Source organism: Agelaius tricolor, unplaced genomic scaffold (genome assembly GCF_023055355.1).
Source record: "Agelaius tricolor isolate 1412-34295 unplaced genomic scaffold, bAgeTri1.0.p SCAF_5, whole genome shotgun sequence".
Lineage (NCBI taxonomy): Eukaryota > Metazoa > Chordata > Aves > Passeriformes > Icteridae > Agelaius > Agelaius tricolor.
Window position 1 is genome coordinate 16,699,989 of NW_027269265.1, and position 18,112 is coordinate 16,718,100.

The window sequence follows — 18,112 nt, forward strand, 5'->3', positions numbered from 1 at the left end:
GTTTTGTATCAATAGGCATTGTGCCACATCAGACAGGAAACCTACTTCAAGGAGGCATAAAATTGCAAGATTGGTGCAAACCACTCCATGTGCTGGTCAGTGGAACAGCATTTCCTGCTCTGCATCTGACACACATTGTAATCTAGTGCTGCATAAATCATACCTGTGAAAACATGGTTAGAGAAATAAAAATAATTAACATGAGTCTGTCCCATTAGAGCAGCACTGTACATTCTCTGTGCTGGAGAAGGAAAAGTGCTGGTTTTAAAGCTTTCAAATGCTGTGTAGACTGAGATTTATATTTGTAGACGGATTGTTCATATTTAACCAAACGAGTTTCTAATATAAATTGAATATGGGGCTCCACTCTGAGCCTTAGAAATGCCAAATGTTTCTTGGTGTATTAAATCTGCTCTGTAGCCTGTTTTCTTTCATGTGAGGCCTACTTATCGTTTCCCTTAGTAAAAAGCAAGTTCAGAGTGTAAATCTGATTCCAGATGAGCTAAGCTTGGAGCTTAGCAGCTGAAAGAAAGAATAAGGTTTTTTCCAACTCTGCGTCTAGAACGCTGAATGGCTTAAACTTATTAAAGACACAAGAAAATCAGCTTGGTACTTTAAATCCTTTTTCAAAAACTGGTAACGCTCTATGCTGGCAGAACTTTCAAACCACCTTACACAAGATCCATTTGTGGAACTGAGATGGAAGAGTGAGTGAGATATTTCTTTTTGACTGCAGAAGGTCACTTTGGTCACCTCACTACTAGTGAAGTTGCAGCCTGAAATAAAAGACTTGCTTTTGAGCTTGCCTGCTGTTGTTGGTTGCACATAGAAAATTTCAAGAAAAATCTCCCAGAAATCTAAGGCTTTAAACTTCAAAGTAGCTGTGTAGTGTTATGATCTTAGAAGGCTTTTATCTCAGAATTTTGTTGTGAGGATGAACCTATTTTAAGGGGCACATAGCAGCATCCTTTTCTACTGTGACACAGCATGCAGCTTGTGGACACTTTGAATATCTAATGGAATAAATTGATGGGTTCTGACTTTTGTCTGGGCTGACATGAGGTTTGTAAGAAGAAACAGTCTTATTGGACTGACTGAAACAATCTGTGGTTGGAAGCAAGGAGAGATAATGTGTACTAAGCTCTTGGGGAACCTTGCTATGCCAGCTGCTTTGGATCCTTCAACAAAAGAAGCCTGTAGATACCTTTGTGATAAACAGTGAAGTCCTTCCACTGGTGAAAGAACCTTCTCCCTATGCTGATCTGTTAATGCTAGTGTGAAGTAGATGGTCTTGTTAATTGTTGATATCACAAATTATGCAATCTCTTGGTTTACATATGTGTGTTTTAATAACTGCTTAGCTTAGATAATTATTTATCAAAATACTAGTGTGAAGACCTGAGAACAAGTTTGCCTTGCTGCCTCTATTCCCTTGGAAACTAAAGCTAACAAAACCAACCAAACACCAAAAAAGCCCCAACAAAAACTATACCTGTGAAGCTGAACTTGGTAGTATGATTTTGTCCCAATTGTCTGCTTTATATTTCTTGGTGTTGAGTGTTAAAAGCAGTGACTGCCCTTTGTGGTGGTAAATACAGCTTTCTGCCTTTGGAGAGGAAGATTACTTGGGAGATCTTGAGTTCTGCTCAGGGACTCATTTTTCATATGTCAGCCTGCGATACTTGAGTTTGCACAGTCTACTTCTCAGTCTTCCCAGACTTACCTGCCATCTGGAGGTTTGAAATAAATCATTAAAGCATGAAATCCATAGACAGTCTTTTGACTACTTTTTCAGTAGTCAAATTAATTAGTCTGTCACAATGAAGAGTTGTTTTCTGCTATGTTCAAAAAGAGAGATAGGTCTGTGTACCTGATTCTGCAACATAGAATTGCTACCAGTGGAAGTTCATTGAAGCTCTGAACCATGCACTTCCATGCACTTCCTGGCAAACTCATCACTGTTTATACTAGGACTAGAAGAAAGTAAGCCATGTGAGGAAAAAAAGCTAGAAAGAAAACAACTTGAGAAACTAATGTCCTGTGGCTCAAAAAATGGACTTAATATTTTTTATGTTAAAGTACTATTTGTAGGCAGAAACTTCTTCAGAAAAAGCAAAATTTGCACAGTACAGCCACATGAGCACCTGATTTTTCTTGCTTACAGCTCTGTGTTAAGTTTTTGGCATTTTTATTTTAAAATGTTACAGTAATGGTCCTATAACTTTGCCATGGAATATTACTGAATTTAATTACTGGGTAAGTAGTAGCATTCATCTTAAAAGCAAATTTTGTTTAGTAAGTGGAATTTAATTATACAAAGCATTCCTGGGTCACACATGGAATACTTAGTTTTTTCTTCTGTTGTTGGTTGTTTTCTTAATATTCTAGTAAAGGTGCAAGATATTTAATTGTGGGTTGGGAGGTTCAAGGCCTTGAAATTTCAGAATGTTAATGACAAAGATGCTGTTCTTAAACAAGATCCTTATTCAGAAAATGAATAATTGCACTAGTATATTAGGACAATGCCTTTTCCTATAGCAGCCCTAAATGATTAAAAACTCCTCTATATACATAGCATTTACCTAGGGAGAAACCTGGTATGGGTGTGGGTGGGGTAGAGCCTTTCAGTGTACTTTAGCAATGCTTTAAAAATAGAGCAGTAAAGACTTGTATCCTCAGCTTTTTTAGATGCATCCATGTGCATCCTGTACCACAGTGATGAAGTGTATATTGCATCCCTTTCTGTGCCTGGTACAAAGAAGACTTGAGTTATTTACAGCTTCCACCTACGGAGTCTTACCTCTGCCCTAGAGGTGTCTCTTGTGTCCTTTGCTTTTGCAGTCTCTTTTCCAGTTCCTCACAAACACAAAAGGCTAAAATTCATCCAGAGTACTATCTACTAGCTATGTAACTTGAAGATGGCCATCCTTGAATAATGGAGAGCAGACTTAGTGATAAAAAAGCCAAGTTTTGCAACTATCCAAAAGGGCACTGACTGAATGCTCAGTCAGAGAAGATGAACTTCGTACCCTTGATGTCATGAGAAGCAAGCCAACAGTGAAATTATTTCAATAAAATTTGTGCATATTGTAGCTAAGATAGTAAGGAAGAGTGTGTGGCTTTGTGGGGCAAGGGAGTAAACAAGGAGCAGGGTGGGCTTCTCTTGGGTTTGGGGCAGGGTTCATCTATTTTAAATTAACATAGGTTTATTTTCCTTTATTTCTGTTTTCCTATGTATTCTGATTTTTCTGCTTTTGCTGAGTATCCTGGTTTAGGGACAAATTTGGGAAGAAGCTTCCAAAGGAGTCCCTCTAGAAAGCAGATTCAAGTGGCCCCTCCCCCAACTGATTTGGGAAAATATTTCCTTGGTGAAAAGCGGGGAAAAAACTATTTATTTAACAAGCAAAGTATTTGCAACCATAAAAATGAATAATATTAAACAATAAACCCTCTCACTGTTCTGAAGAGATGGCCAATTCAGCAAGCCCTTGTCATGGGGTGTAGCTCAGCTCACTCAGTCCCTTACCTGTCCCTCCTGTGTGGGATAATGCCACGGCCCAGGCACGAGCTCCCGGTGTTCTGGGTTTTCAGTCCACAGCAGGGCTGATGAGTTCCAGGAAAAAGAAAAGCCACAGTCTGGGGACTATGTCTGTCTGCCTCAGCTAGCTAAAAACTAACTAAAAAGCAAAGGAGAACTCTCTCCTACTTCTTTGTGCTGCAAACAACACAGTCTGTGAGAGAGAAAAGCTGAAGCTCTTATCTCTATGTTTTGAATACAATTACCTCAGACATTCCACTGCTTCTCCTCCTTCCCCGCTTCACTCTCAGATCTAGTTTTAAGGGTGCAAAACTTACTTCTGGGTTAAACAGACAAATGGGGATACAATTGAGCATCATAAAGTCACCCCAGGACAGTACTCAGTGTCCTGGGCCAGAAAATTTCTCCTGCAGAACTAATAAACTGATTTTATTCCTTGTGATTCATGGGAATACAGCTATGAAATCACTAACTGTAAAGTTATGTATGACTGTTGAGCTTTCACAGAAGCTAGTGGAACTCAATCTGTATGCCTTTGACATGTTAATCAGTTTTTTTGAGTAAATTGTTAGCATGTCCAGATAACCAGCTTCTAGGTGAAAAAGTGCATGATCCAAATGCAGAATTGAAACTTTATATTACATTACTTGGGTGGGGTTTTTTTAGCTTGAAGATTCTGCCATGACCTACTACACTAGCTCTATTTGACTTAAAATGCCTGGGTAGTGCAAATAAGTTTATTTCATAAAGAGAAACCTGAAATGATGAAGCTGTACTTTTGATTGGAAGTATTTGATAGCAGGATGCTGAAAGATGGGTTGGCATGTCCAGGGAAGTATCTGACTGTAAACAATCGAAGGAATTAGATGAGGAACTAGCAATCAGGCAGTCCAAGAGGGGAAGAAACAGCCTGGCTGTGTTGAACCTTGTGTGGGCCAGGAAAGTGTCATAAGCCTGAACCATGTGAGGGTTACTAGGAAGAAATTAACTTGCTTTTTAAGGCTAAAAGTAAGAATTTATGAAATACTTAACAAATTTAGGGCATCCCTACTTCTTGAGTGTAGATTAAATCTCATAGAACTGCCAAGATAATCTTTTGGAGCTATGGAGAAGACTTGTCCCTGGAGATGAACAGTAGTGAGAGTCCATTGTCAAACAGTAATAGTTTTGTTAATTTAATCATAGCAGAGTCAAATCCTGAATACTGGTTGCTCTGAAATTCTTCATTATGAAATCCCAGAGCTTGCTTTGGGGATTTGTGTGAGTGCTGTACAAGATACCTACTAATCAGCTTTCTAATAGTTAAATAAAACTGATTTAATATCTAGTAAAAGTTGACCTTTAGTGAGTGCTGTGGCAAGAACTTTAGACTGATAGTATGTATCAAGAACTTTTTACTCTTGAGGTAAATCAGAAGCCTTTTGGCAATAGTTCCAAAAAAATGAGAAGTCATAGGGTAGATACTAAACCCTCTCCTTCTTCAGTGCAACTGCCACTGTTTCCTGGATTAAATTATTGCAGGTTAGCTTCTGAGGCATGATGTCTCAGAGAAATCTACAGCACACAGCAGTGCCTCTGGAGAACCTCTAACTAACCAGAACTTGCTTCATGGGGCTTGATGCAGCCAGCAGAGAGAGAAGCAGCACAGGAATCACCGATTGTATTCTGAATTTTGGCCTAAGGCTGTGTCCTTATAAGAACTAGAGTGTACAAAGCTATCCTACACCCATAGAAATGATTGATACCTCCTTACGGAAATTTTAAGTACATAGGTCTCCTAAAAGGAGGCCATACTCAGAAATTTTGGTTAAATTTTTAAATTTCTCATTTTATGTCCACAGTTGTAACAGAATGAGCACTATTGTAACAAAACAGATTCATGTAAATGTTTGTAAGGAGACAGCAAATTTTGTATGGACTAAGATAGTGATGATGCCTCTAACTGGCACTACTGCCAAGATATTTTTTTTGCAAAGCAGAAAATGATTTTTCAATCTTTGAATAAGATCATGAACTCTACATAAATAGCTCCTGATTATCACCCTATTTAAAAAAGATCTTGCCAAGAACTGTGATGCATCTTGAAAATATGAGGAGCTAGAATGCTGAGATTGTCACAGAGAACTCAGTATAAGATCCTTCAATAATAAAACCTTTGTCCAGGTTTGTGACAGTTAACACAGTGTAGCTATGATTTAATACTGCTGTTTCACATTTTAATTGTTTACAAGGAACAAGATAAGAACAATTTTTAGATGTTTTAATTATCCCATCCAGTTCCTTGCGTGTAGATGATAATATTTTATATGAAATGCAACAACAAAGATGTCTTTGCTCCATCTGAGCCAGAATGGCTATTGTGAATCAAATGAAATGAAGATTTTATGCTCACCAAGATGTAATGTGCAAGACTTATCTCCTTACCTCTTTAACCAGTAGCCACTATTACTAAGCATATTTATCCTTAACTCCTGTTTTCTCTTTGAATGGAGGAGGCAGTCTTAAGAAATTTCAGTTGCTTTCTAAAGTATCAAGAAGTAATATTTGACATTGGGAAGCCACAGAAACTCCATTTCCATAGCTGAGAGATCCAGAGTAGTTAGTGGACTCAACTTACACTGAAGAAATGTCAGATCAAGCATGTACAAAGATTTCTTTCAATAAAATAATCAGAAAGTAGACTGTTATTGATGTGATTCTTCTATCTTTAACTTCATCTGGAATTTCCTTCAGTCATTTCTTCATACATGTATAAGTCTTGTACTGTCCTTTTTGATGATTATAAGCTTTGTAGGATTGAAGTGAAATTATAGTCACAACTGTCTGCATTTAACAGTGAATTTAAAGTTAGACAAAACTGTATATTGCACAACAGAGTGAAGTGCTTTTTGTTTCATGTTCTCTTTTAAAAACCCCTTTCATTTAAGAAAGGTTGTACAAATACAGTTTACTAAAGATCCAGAGAGCAGCAGTTGGTAGATTTCTGTTGAGGAACCGTAATATATGAAACCCGTCTGTGCTAAGACAACAGAAGCTAGTAATTTCAAAGTTTAATGTTGGCAATTGGAAACCACTTTTCTAATACTGATAAAACAAACTGGAAGATGGTTGTTCTGCTGCTCAAATGATTTCTTTAAGCAATTTTTTGTTTTGTTTTTCAAAGAAGAAATAACTAAAAAAATGGAACTATATGGAGGTGTGAGCTTCCATGTTTAGTAGTAGATGATGTTGTTAAAGAGAAAAATTGCTATGCTATGGCCAAATACACTTTTCTACATATGTGACTTAATTTTCAAAAGCAGGTCTAAATTTCTGTCTTCTCTTTTATTTTTCTCTGCCTGCCTTCCTTTCTCTGTCTTGATCTGTTGCTGGATTTTATTCAGAGACTTGAAACTTTTGTTTATTAAACTTAAGCAGTTAATGTAAATAGCACTGCCCTTAATAGTGTTCTTTTAGTAATTTCCCCATTTGTTAGTTGTGCTCTTTATCAAGAAGAAAATACATTTTGGTCTTTTGGAAATGACTTACTTAGAAATCTAACTACTTTCACCTGGATGGAAATGTAATTAGATGGGAATGTTGCAAGTTCTGCTAGTGTCTCTACTTAAAATTTGATCTTAGAGTTGCTTTGTTTTTTTTTCATTAAATAAGCACTACTCAGTGTGAAGCTAAGGAGAGAGTGGCCTTGAAAATTACTGCAGTAGAAATACAGTTGGAGAGATAAATGTATTAGAATTTGAACCTGATACCTACACTTAACATGCAGTAAGGTACATACTGTTTTTTAAAGATGGTAAAGGGAAAAACTTTTTGAGATCTTCACTTTTCAGATTTTTGCAAACAAATTTTTTTTGCTCTGTTGGAGTCAGCAGTACCAGGTGCTGTCAATCTGTTATTACCAGAGAGTTTGCTCCATGACCTGTTTTGTAGAGAATAAACTATTAATTATGATTTTTTTTCTTCCTTTTGTATTTTGGAGGTGGTCTTCCTAAATCCCCTTCTTCTGTGTACCACCTCTTCCTCAACCCTTTGGAAAAGGAAAAGGTAAACTATTTGCCATTTACAAGGTAAAGCCATTAGTGCCTCTGAAGCAGTATAGCTGCTCTGGTAATGGCAAATTGATTATATTGTATTGCTTGACAATCCCATTGAAGCTGGCTGATTGTGCTGTTTAGATAACAGTTTAGTTTAAGGTGTTTTCTAGTAAGTACATATCAAAATCTAAAGGTAAGGTTTCTTTTTATTGTCAGTATTCATTTTAATATCACTTGAAGCAAAATCTGTACTTAATGAAGCAGAAATTCTGTATTTTATGTATGAGAAAAATTCCCATGTCTCTTGTCCTAGTGAGTGAATGCATGGTTTAGCACTTGGCTGAAATAATGCAGTTTCATGGAGCTGTGTGTATTTACTGTGGCTATATTTCAGCTGTTACAGGAAGAAAAAAGACTAACAATAAAACTTGATTGAATACATAAACACAATGCTGATTTTATTTTCTTCTTTTATTAATTTTTATTTTCTATTTGGTTATTCTTAGTTATTTAGTAGACTCTCTGTAACCTACTCCATCAAATACCTTGTCAGTGTGTGTGACATTGCTGCTTACTGCACAGCTTCCCCTTTCATATATTGGTTTTGCATGCAATAGGAGGGCTCAGATAAACTCTTGAACTATCCTACTAAGTTGATGAGGGCTTCAGTGTCTAGGAAGTGAACATAGCTAAGCATGGTTTCAAGTAGTTTCTAGAGGTTTTTCTAGAAGTAGTTTCAAGTATTTTTCTTCCAGAATTGTAGTTTGGAATAAGAAACTCTCACGCGTGGTGCAGTGTAGTGGGTGCCTGTGGTCCCAGGCAGGGAACTGTGGTGTTTCTCCTCTTTAAAGTTTGTAGCCATTGTGGGACTAGATTTTAAACAGCTGTTCTGTGCATTAGCAGAGTGTCTTCTGGGGCCTACAAAAATGAAAAAAAAAAAAATTGTAACTTTCATCCTACAGAAGAACTACAGTTTTATGTGGTCCAAATGAAACATTAAAGAAACCCCTAACATAAACCCAGCAAAACCTGTTGCTTTTGTTACTGTCTTTTATTAGAGAATACACTGAGGTAGAAGTGCATTTTCTAGGTCAAACTTTTTGAGATTTACGATGTTATGGTCACATAAAATAAGAACAAAGACTTTTTTTATATTTCTGGAACTTCTTCTGATTTATGCAGGAATGTTTTTAATTGTATAAACTTATAAAAATTTTATGAAGTGTGATGGTTACATTTGTGTTGTAATAGTGTCCTGTCATAATTAGGTGTCAGGCTGTTTTTAATTTAAAATTTTACTCTTTAAACACTATTTAGGTTAATAAAATCTGAAATATATTGCCTTAAAATACTCTCCCTCTCTTTAAAGGATACCTTGATTGTGTGGTCTGAAGCTGAAAATTATGATTTGGCACTTAGCTTTCAAGAAAAAGCAGGTTGTGATGAAATATGGGAAAAAATATGTCAGGTAAGTTTGATAAATGTAAGATTGAGACAACCTAATTCATCTAAATGTTTGTGTTCAAAACTTACAGGCTGTTCTGAGAGTTTGAACAATAGTAGATAGAAAGTAAAAACTATTGTTATACCCAGCTCTCCCAAATTTTGCATTTTTCAATTGAAAAACTTTCTCCTTCCTCCAGAAATTTAATACAGACCTAATCTAAGTTTTGGGTACTTCTTTAGAGCATTTTCAGGTCTTTCTACTCAACATAACTTTTTTGATTAATCTGCTAGTAGGAGATAGCTCCATCCCTATAATGTTTTAAGAATCAAACAATGTATATGTAGCATGCACATATTTTAACACGTGTTTTACCACTGCAGCCAGGTGACTGTACAGTCGTTGAATCAGTGTTGTTTCTGAATAATATTTGTTCAGGTATTAGCTTTGACACAAAAGAGTTTAATTAGTATATTCACTGGTGTTAGTTCACTTTCTCAGTTCTTGTTTGGGCTTTTTCTTCCCTTCCAAGCATTACAACTTAATTCTGTGCTGCAGAATGTGGGATTTCTCTAAATTACTCTAAATCTCTCTCTGCAGTCTCTTTCTGTTCTTAACAAAGATCTAGCTCTCCCCACTCTGTCTTTTGAAGTTTGTTCTTAGTAATTTCAGAAGCTAAGCAAAAGAAATCTGGTTTCACAATTACATGTGTATAGATTATTCCTTTTTTTTTTAAGAATGAGTCTTTTCAGCAGTTTACCACTTATGTAAATAAGTACAGAAACATTTCCAAGAACCCTAGCAGTCAATGGCCCAAAAGCTGGGGTCAGAAACAAAGTAGGGAAAGGGGGAAGTTTTGTTCTTAGGAAACACCCAGATAAGAAGCCCAGTTTCCTCACCCTCATGTAAAGATCTCATATTTTTGTAGGAAGCCAGTGTCTTTATATCCTGTTTTGAGGCCATGGTTTATAATTGTGTCTAGTGTACTTTATAGATCTTAAGCTTCCTCAGTCATTAAAACTTCTAAAAGGAAAGCTTTGATACCATTTATAGAGAAAGTGGTTGCTGCTCTATAAGCAGAACAATATGTGGGGTTTAGCACCATTCTGAGTATAGGCTTGCTGTTATGAATGAGGCATTATTTCTCCCAGGGGTTTTTTTTGCTGAATTTCAAGAATAAAAACAACAGCACCTTCTACTGCTCTGCTCAGCAGTGTTTCTCTGAATTTGACTTCAGATTCCAAGCAGATGCTAAAATTAAGATGTCATTAAAGCTGACTCTGATGCCCAGGCATCTGTGCATTTTTTTACTAATTCATACTTTCCACAGTTTCCTCATATCTCTGGAGAGATTTTTGCAAGTCCTGTGCATTATTTTTCTGACAGTCAGTTTTCCTCTATTATTTTGTCAATGTTGGTCTGAGCTTTTTTGTTCTTAAAAGAAGACTCTGTGTCTCTGTTGAGTATTTAGAAAGTGCACAATAACAGATTTTGACTTGCAGCTCTCCAGAACTGAAAACAACAGATAAATTAGTAAGACTGGCCTCTCTCCTGTGTTTGAGGTAGTGGAAGCTTTGAAAAGCATACAGAGCAGTTAATAGCCTATAGATAAATGTTTAAAGCTATCACTAGAATAATGTAATACTGATTTGCATTTGAAAATCTGTCTGCAGAGAATAAAGGCTGGAAACAAACAGTTCAGTAGTCTATTAAGAAGTTCAGTAGTCTGTTAAGAAGTTGCCATCCATATTAATAAATGCAAATTTCTGTTTTTATTTGAAGTACTCGTAAAATGTAGGTATTTTCCTTATTCTTCCTCCCATTTTTAATAAATAAATAAAGTTAAATGTTTCATGTAGAAACAGTTCTATAAAGCTTTCTATTTGAAGAAATCTTCTCATTATCTCTTTTATTTTCCAAACCAGCTGTACTCAATGTCAGACTAGATTGCATTTCTATTTTGCCCATACAAATTAAAAATGCGTGATACCTCAATGGTATTTTTTAAAAAGCATTCAAATAACAGTAAAATTAAACTCCACTTTTTGACAAATCTCATTTTGCAGGTTCAAGGCAAAGACCCTTCTGTGGATATTACTCAGGATCTTGTTGATGAATCTGAGGAGGAGCGCTTTGATGACATGTCATCACCAGGTCTGGAGTTGCCATCCTGTGAGCTCAGCCGGCTGGAAGAGATCGCAGAACTCGTGGCATCTTCCCTGCCCTCACCCTTACGCCGTGAAAAACTCGCCCTAGCACTGGAAAATGAGGGCTATATTAAGAAGCTCTTAGAAATTTTTCACGTGTGCGAAGACTTGGAGAACATTGAAGGACTACACCACTTATATGAAATTATTAAGGGAATTTTCCTTTTGAACAGAACTGCACTTTTTGAAGTCATGTTTTCCGAGGAATGTATAATGGATGTAATTGGATGCCTAGAATATGATCCGTCTTTATCGCAGTCACGGAAACACAGGGAATTTCTGACTAAAACAGCAAAATTTAAAGAGGTGATACCTATATCTGATCCAGAGCTGAAGCAAAAAATACATCAGACATACAGAGTACAGTATATTCAAGATATGGTCCTACCCACTCCCTCAGTTTTTGAGGAAAATATGCTATCAACACTTCATTCTTTCATCTTTTTTAATAAAGTGGAAATAGTTGGCATGTTACAGGTAAGTTTCAAAAATTCACAGTCTCTTACTTGTGCTTGGGCAAAGAAAGTCAGGTGATTATTCCTGGAAAGATTGAGGTGCTTTGGTGGATCCTTCACTTCTGTGATTCTGTAAGTGATTGTGGAGTGTGACAGAAAAGGCGTGGATTTGAGTACTGAATTATCAAATACTCATCCTTTAATTCCTGGATTTGGACTAGATGCTGTGCAACTGATTTAAATGGAGCAAACCTATAGAATATTGAATGAGATTCTTTGGAATGAACAGTACTGTTTGCACTTCGAATCTTTGATTTTAATAGGAGTTTTGAGGGTTGCTGGGTTTGTATTTTGGGACTTTTTAGTCACTAGACTTAGGGATATCTCTTGTCATATTACCATGAAGAAATCACTTTGCCTAAATTTCACAATATAATCTCCTACCACGATGTAGCTGTTGCTAATTTTGAAGTAAATTAAATTAGCTGTTTGGAAAGTACAGATTCAGAGCATAAGACCACTTCAGATGCTAGAATGTTTTCTTAGTTTGTCTTAATAAATCCCTAAATAATGGTGCTTGGAATTACCAGTTTTTCATTAAATATGTCTTACTGCAAATGTAAAGAGATTATTTGGTGCTTTACATAGCTTACCAATGTCTATGGTGGTCTGCACCAACCCATGAACTTTCTGAATGGTGTTAGAAGTTGGTGGCACATCTCTGTAAGGGGAGCTTTCAGCTAACTCAGCAAAGTGTTACAGCACATGTATTTTGGTTTGTTGAAGTTAATGATAATTATCTTATTTCTTCCAGAATTTAATAAATGAATAGTCACTGTCTTAGTAGGGGCTGTCTGATCTGGAGAAATGGACCAAGTGCTAGATGATACCGATTACTTTAATCATGTTTATTTTCAGTTTGACTCTCAGGATGTACCCTGTATAATTTCATGGAAAATATATAGCAAAGGAGAGTGAAAATTCCTTTTGCAAGCTCATAGAGCAAATAATTGTCAAAACTAGGCCTCACAACTTTTCCTCCATCGCACTCAGTTATCAGAATACTGATGTTATTTAATCTGTATTTAATCTGCTCTCTTGGAGCTTTAATCTGTCAGGTGAAACACCTCAGGCATCTTCAGCAGTACCAGGCCCCAGTTTATGCCCAGGTGAACCAAACTGTTCATGTCTGGATGTGTGTCCTTGATAAACAAAGTCACAGTTGCTTATCTAAAACAGTCAGAAGGCCTTAAGCATTTTGGAGTTGCCCCTTTGAAGAAGTTTACAAGTCTGACTTTGAGAGAATGTTGAAAAAGACTCAGTTAAGGGGTCTCAACTGGAGCATCCAGGATGACTGTTTTCTCAAAAATGTCTTGCCCTCTTTGCAAGTGTTGCTAGAAGCAAATTTCTGAAGATTATATATTTTGACTTGAGGAGGAGGAGGGGAAGAATTTTTCAGGAGTCTTGGTGACAGTGGCTGATTCTGAGAGAGATCTTGAGCTTCAAAAAAAGAAAACTGGGCAAGGAAAAAGAGGGTCTGATCCTGCAAAATCATGATGGGTGTGTTTGCCAGATATCCTGAGATAACTTTATTGAGGACTAAAGACTGATGAGTTTCCTTTTTTCTGTCTCTTACAACTTGCACTAGGTTAATAGCTGTAGGGTAGGTTTAAGTTACAATATCAAGGTTTTGTGTTGTTGCCAGACTTGTTAGTTGCAGTTTACAGTTGAAATAAAGGCTCAGATCTGATTTTGATTTGTTCTGTGACAGCTGATTTTTGAATGCTATCTTCACTGCTGTTCTCTGTGGTTGAGAATAAAGTCTACTTCATGTATGTTGGAGTCAGAAGAATTAACATTGCAGTTCAAAGTTAGATAAACGTTTGGAATTGTTGAAGTGCTTTCCACAGCTTTGAGGAGCCCAGAATGAGAGCACACCAGGAAGATAATACACCCTGTGCTGTACTGCATTTCCTAGTACTTTCACAGTACAGTTCTCTAGCAAGGAGGGAGAACTCCCTAAGTTTCTACGTAAGAATCTGTTAGAAATAATTTGACATTGTTGATCAATTTTTGGGTTTGAGGGAATTAAAAAAGACTCACAAATTATGTGTCCATTGCATTTCTAAGAGTTTAAAAGGATTGATTGATTGATTGATTGATTTTTCAAGTTCTTGGAATGTAGCTGTAACCCGAGGTTTAAGCCTACTTACCTGGCATTTATTTATTCATAAAGCAATAGGCCACGTTGCACTTTTCTGTAATCTCTGCACTCTAGTTTCATTTCATCCCCCATTCCTACAGCCTGTGTATAAAATATATGATACTATTTGTTCCTGTTTCTTTACACAGAATAAATAATGCTCTAAGAACTGAATTAAAAGACTGATTTTGTTGATTTCACTTCTGTAACTAATTCCTAAGGGCTTTCTTCCATTTGTGTGTGGTTTAACATCATGCATTCCTATAGCTGGTATTACAGTACTTGTGTGTGTGAGGGGCTCTTACTGCATGAAGGATGTCTAGTTCTCTGTAGTTCCTGGCATTTGTTAGTTTGGATCTTCTGAGATCTTGGTGCTCACTAACCTTACATGTGGACTTAAGAAGTGGTTTCTTTTAGAAGTCATTATTAATTGAAAAGACTCTGGGTTGCCTCATGGTAGTTTATTGGAAGCCATGGATGAGTCTCAAATTCCTAGTAGATTAATAAAAAAGGTTTTTAATGCCTCTGCTGTTGACTTTAGGTTGTCTCTTTTGGATCATTGAGGATGTGACAAAAGAGATGTCTTTTTGGGAAGTTTCACTTGGCAGGATAAAAGTAAGCTCCCTGAGTAGCTGATATCCCATGGCATCCTGCAACTCTTGTGTGTGCAGCTGAGTTGTTGGGTATTCTGTTCTTTTCTCTCTCTTTCTCTGGCTGTGAAGGAGAAGAAAAGAAAAACTCTTACCTACATCATGGAAAAGAAGTGAGCTGTAAGGGGACCTTTCCATGTCAGGCTGTGTATTAACCAAAATGGCACCTTACAGTACTCTCATCTCAGTTAGCTCAGCCAGACTGTAGTGTCAGAGAGTGAATAGAAGTTTGTACAGGACTGTACAGATCTTGTCTTATGCTTCTTGACAAGCTGAGTGACTTTTTCTCAAAACTACCACTGTGTTTTATTTAAGGCATTCACTGTCAAGATAGGCATTCACTGTCAAGATAGGCCATAGGTCTCTGGCATTTAAAGTCAGTTTTTCAGTTACACTTAATCTTGAAGATGGGAATATGCTGATTCTTTAGAGTTCTTGCTTTATTAGAGAGACTTTGCATGTATTTAAAAAAATAAATTCTGTAGTCATGGAAGATACTTGCTTTGATCATTTTGCTTTCTTTGGTAGGTAAAATAACTGTCGCCCTTTTGTGCTAAAACAAAAACCAGAAAATAGGTAACCTTTGGCATTAGGGTTATGAACCATTTTCTTCCTTCCTTCTTCATGAAGGTTAGCTTTCTCATAGGCTTTATAAAAGTATGCTTCTATTGATGGGCTTTTCTGAGAACTGGAGGTAAGTTTGTTTGTGGTTTAATTTTATAAGATAGGTAATTTTAAGTGAGCATGTCAAAATCTCACTAAACTAGATACTGTTGTTTCATGATGAATAATAAAGCCATGAAAACAGTATTCCCAGACTGCAGAATTAACTGCTGTGAAAATTACTCAGTTACAGATTTTCTCATTCACAATGTGTAAGATACATGTAAGATATGAATTGCATTTTTTTGCAATTTCAGCCCCTCCTAATATACTCTTACTGCTTGGGGTCCAGCCTGTTCTAGTCTTGAGATGTCATAGCCACCAAGAAACTTGCTGAAACATGGAGTTGGCCAAGTTTTGAGTGGGGGTGGGACAGGTAAGTGGTGTTTCTTGCTTTGTATGACGCTCTTTTGCAATTTAAAAAAATACATACTAATGAGCACACTGGAGGCCACCAGTTCTTTCCCTTTGTGTTATTAACTAGTTCATTAAAAAAAAAATCTTGCAAAACTGCGCCATAGAGTGAGCAAACACTATTTCCTTGTGTTCTCTCCCCCTTTTCTCATTGGTGTGTTCTTTTTGCCAGCAAGATCATGCAATATCTTTATCTTCCAGAATAAAGAATATTATTAGAATTACTTTTGGGTATGTGCATTTAGACTTCAAGGTCTTTAATTTTCAGGGAAGTGGAGAGCAGAAGGGGAAAATTTGATGTATGTTAAAATAGTTTTTGTGCCTGGTAGAACAGTGATCAGATGGTATTATTGTACTGGTAAATCAGAATTTTTAAATACAGAAGTCATATTATTGATAGTCCCTATATCCATTTTCAAGAGCTAAAAAATTGCAAGTATTTAGGTATATCTGTATATTTTATTGTATTAATATGTAGTGATAGGCAGGTTTTAATTTTGAAACTGGTTTTCAGATAGTTGCTTATTCTTAACAGAGTCCTGTGTATGCAAACACTATTATCTGTAGTTGTTTTGGAGGAGGAGTTGTGTAAGTGCATACTAGTAGTTTTGTCCAAATCCAGTCTGCTTCTTATAGTAGTTTGCTCAGGAATAACTGGAGATTTACTTTCAGCAAAAATTCACCTTGCAATAAACTGTAAAAGGATACCACTTTCTGGGGGAAATGACTTGGTGGAAGACATTTGCAAGTGGTGCATGCTTGTGATTTTTGGGATTAACTTCTTCATTGCAGAAAATTATTTTGCACATGTTCAGAAACTACAAAAGTCATTTGGTGGATCTCGTTCCTTTTCCAGCATGTTGATTCAAGTGAAGGTAGTGCAGGATGAAGGCATGTGTGGAAAGGCAGTCTGATACAAAGGGGATTTTAAGCTAAGAAATCTTTTGTGTGGTAGCAGGAAGGAATGTGTTTGAAGTGGTAATTACCTGTTTGCTAGTAATATTTTATGAAAATTTCGCTTTATGGGCTAAAATACTGTTTCTACCCAAAATGGATATGAAGGTGGAATATAGTATGGAATGTGTGCTCTCTTTCTAGTTTGGGTAGTGTTGAGTTTCTTTGATTTTTTTTTTTTTGAGAAAAGTATGTTTTATGACATTTATCTGTAATCACAGACACGAAAATACCTGATAACTGAATGTTAATTATATTTAAGAGAGACCTAGTTTTGAAGAATCCTTTATTTAAGTGCCTTTCAGGAGGAGGAGGGCTACTTTGGAAGTTGAATCACAAATATAAATAGTGTCCTTTTTTGTGACCCTAGCTTATCTGTGAGTTTTCTGGTTTTTAAAGTCATAAATAATTGAGTGAGTAGTTGGCCTGGCTTGTTTTTATCTTTATGAGCTTCGAAATGTATTAAATCTAGAAGTGTCTGCTTAGATCTTGCAAAGCAGAAATGAATATACTCAGTGTCTGGTATACACATAGTTTAAGTATTGCACTTCTGATAATTTCTGTGCCTGGGGAAAGTACCTAGAATGCACAATTACATCATAAACTACTGTTTACAGTTTGGTTTTCTTGGAAACCAGTTGTGACCTTCACAGCTTCTAAGATAGAGCTAAGTGTGTTTTGATACTTGTCTGTGTGAAAAGACCACATACTGCAGAGAATTATGCATTTGCACTGTGTTCACAGACATACATTGAGGGATTTTTGCAAGTTAAAAAGAAAAGAAAATATTCCAATTAGTGTAATTCTATTATTCTGTCTGTTGGTGCTATATGACTTCTAAAATATGTGAACTCTGCTCTCTGACTGTGCATTTCCACAGGTCTTGGCAGTATTGTTCAGGAATGTTTCTTTAGATATACTGCCCTTGTCAGTAATTTTACAGCTTGAGAGAGAGAATTTTATACTTAGAATGTTCTTTGGAATGACACTTTTTCTATATATGTGAGAGGATTTGGCTTTTCTCATGAACAGCAACCTGTCTGCCTTTCATTAAGCATCTGGAATGAGATAAATGCTGAATGCTTTTCAGGGCTAAGCCCAAAGTGTGAAGCTAGTAATAAGGTGTTTTTATTTTCTTGAAATAAGTGCAATTTACTGCATATTATCTGTGCAAGGGTGGGATGTTTCAATCACTCAGATCCATCTTAATTTGTCTGATTTTAAATAGGTCATGGTTGTTCTGGAGCCCAGAGATGTCATTTGTTAATTTAAAAGTGCAAGGTATTTAATGGAGTTTGGGAGAGGACATGGCATGGAGATATGTTTCAGTATTATATTTAATGCAGAATTGTAAAATACTGTATTGTAGTCTATATTTGAAATGCTGGAAGATAGTTATATACTGAACTTCTGCAAATTCATCCTGAAACATTAAGTGTTGAAGACATGATTTATCATTATCATTAACATTGAATGCCAGTTTTAGGTTCCCTCTACAAGTCCCGTATGTTTGCAAGCTCAGTACCAGGGTGAGTGGGTTGCCCTCTGCT

General features: G+C 36.4%; 1 protein-coding gene across 5 annotated transcripts in view; it reads left to right on the top strand.

The window, feature by feature from the left end:
* PPP4R3A (protein phosphatase 4 regulatory subunit 3A) overlaps window positions 1–18,112 on the top strand; it is a 42,253-nt gene that overhangs the window by 9,662 nt on the left and 14,479 nt on the right. For 4 of the 5 annotated variants that reach the window (XM_071426605.1, XM_071426602.1, XM_071426603.1 and 1 more), the window contains 2 exons: window positions 8,942–9,040; window positions 11,083–11,700. In XM_071426605.1, coding sequence (XP_071282706.1) covers window positions 8,942–9,040; window positions 11,083–11,700 — 717 coding nt within the window. Of the gene's footprint in view, window positions 1–2,688; window positions 2,794–8,941; window positions 9,041–11,082; window positions 11,701–18,112 lie in introns of all 5 variants that reach the window. The other variant, XM_071426606.1, reaches the window with a different exon arrangement.